General features: G+C 43.1%; 1 protein-coding gene across 1 annotated transcript; it reads right to left on the reverse strand.

The window, feature by feature from the left end:
• Window positions 1-753: 753 nt before the first annotated feature.
• Window positions 754-1,869, reverse strand: LOC123129341 (ervatamin-C-like). The gene has a single exon (XM_044549545.1). The coding sequence runs from the start codon at window positions 1,867-1,869 to the stop codon at window positions 754-756; it is 1,116 nt and encodes a 371-aa protein (XP_044405480.1).
• Between the last annotated feature and the right edge of the window lie 421 nt (window positions 1,870-2,290).

Below are 2,290 nucleotides of genomic sequence, written 5' to 3' on the forward strand. Positions count from 1 at the left end.
TTTACACTGCACCTATATACTATGACAAGAAACAATATTATATACTCTCTCCGTTCTAAAATAGATGACTTAACTTTGTACTAACTTTAGTACAAAGTTAGTAAAGTTGGGTCATCTATTTTGAAACGGAGGTAGTACATAGTAAAGATGCCTAAGTCAAGTATTTAGTGAAATATTTATGTACTTGCAACATGAACATATGAAATCTTATTCATGTATTAATGTCATATTTTTTGGGGTCTAAAATAAAGTGTTCTACAACATATTTATTTAGTATATTATAACTAAAAATATTTGTTGTACTAGCATATGTTGTACGTATTAATACTAAAAATTGTTATAAGCAATCAAAATTGTATGATAGAGACAACATTAATTGATCATGGTTATATCTTTTCTTATTTGGTGTTGTGTAATAGCGATACAATTATTTTTCTTGTTTTATAAAAGAATCTTTGTTGTACTAGCATATATTGTACATATTAATACTAAAAAAATTATAAGCAATCAAAATTAGATGATAGAGACAACATTAATTGATCATGATTATACCTTTTCTTATTTGGTGTTGTGTTTTAATAGCGATACAATTCTTTTTCTTGTTTTATAGAAGTAAATTTTCTATATTAGCTATATACTATCATAGACATCACCTTCCACAAGGTAAAGTAATATTGCTTATTGTATAATAGAACACATGAACGGGTCCATATATGTTTGGGGATGTTAAAATCGCTACCTATACACAGACCGCTAATTTCTCTTCATGATATCATTTCTACCTTTCCTACTAAATTTCACTGGGTATGACGCGTCCATGAGGATGCCACAGATGCCTTCCTTGGGCTGACCTCTCACATATCGCGCTATGCGGATGTAGCCGTTTTCACCCCAGTCTGCCCCCCATGAGTTTTTCACGATCCAATATTTTATGGGAGTCTTATACTCATGCTTATCCGTGGTGCCATAGCCCACCACCGTCATTTCGTGGTCCAGGTTTGTCCCGCATGGCCCCACGAAGACGCCTCGCCCATAGCGTTGGAAGGCCGTCGAGTTTGAATCAACTCCGACCACCACGGGTTGGGCCGCCACCGCCTGCTCCAACGCCACCACCTCATTAGGCGCCACCTGTTTGTAGCCATCGATGGTGACGACCGTGTTCCGGTTTGGCTTGGGCACCGAGCAGTGGCCATCCTGATGGCCAACATACGGGTACTTAGCATCTGTTTCGATGCCGCCCGATTGCATTATGTACTTGAAGGCTAACTTCGCGAATCCTCCTTTACACCCCCCGTTCCCCTTGTCGCAGTCCACGAGTTGTTGCGTGGACAACGACGTCAGGTTCCGAGTCCTGATGGAGTTGATGCCCTCCACCGCCGCCGTTGCCACGAAGGCCCAGCAGGAACCGCAATGCACTCCCTGTAGCTTCACGTTCGTCACCGCGGACGGGCGTCTACGCCAATCCACGGATGCCGGGAGGCCCTTGCGGGCGTTGATGGCGTCATTTGTGAATTGGCCCTGTCGCTGATGCTTACGGCTATCAGACTTGATGTTGGAGCAGTGACCATACGCGCGATGGACCTCTTCATCGGTCATGTCGCCGAAGAGGTTGAGGCTCAGCTTGTAGGGCGCGTCACCTTGGTTGAACTTGTGGATCATGTGTGCATTCTCCTTGAACACGTTGAAGCGCCGGGTCTTGTCGTTGAGGTCGCGTGCCACCCTGTAGTGCTCGCACCAACGCTCATACAGCGCCCACAAGGAATCCTCCGACGCCAGGTCCTTGTCCTTGATGTCCATGGCGAGCGCCCCGGACGTAGTGGTGGCCAGCACAATGGCCACGACCAGCATCATCTCAAGTGCTCTTTCCATTGTTGTGTGGTTACTGCGAGTGTCCTAGATATGTAGCGATGGCCTCCTTATATAGGAAATTCCCATCGTGGACGTACGCTAGTAGTGGAACAACCATTTAGGCAAGGTTGTCACTGAAAATATCGTGCTGCATGGTGAATCGGATAGTAATTGTGCAAATCTTGTGCATAATAAATCTTGTGTATTTCATATAGATCTCAATCGATCCTAACCGATTCTGATCGTCTAGGGAATAAAGAACCATCGACCATGCATGCAGCCTTCGAGAAATGGCAAAGAAAAAGTAAATGTGAAGATCATCTTCGTGCTACTCACACCTGGAAAATCTGTCTATTTATTGAAACAAAAGAAGCAAATGATTCACCAAATTCGTTTCACATATGCTAAAAATATCTTATATCAATTGATTGTAAATTTTAAT

Source organism: Triticum aestivum, chromosome 6A, assembly GCF_018294505.1.
Source record: "Triticum aestivum cultivar Chinese Spring chromosome 6A, IWGSC CS RefSeq v2.1, whole genome shotgun sequence".
NCBI classification, from domain to species: domain Eukaryota; kingdom Viridiplantae; phylum Streptophyta; class Magnoliopsida; order Poales; family Poaceae; genus Triticum; species Triticum aestivum.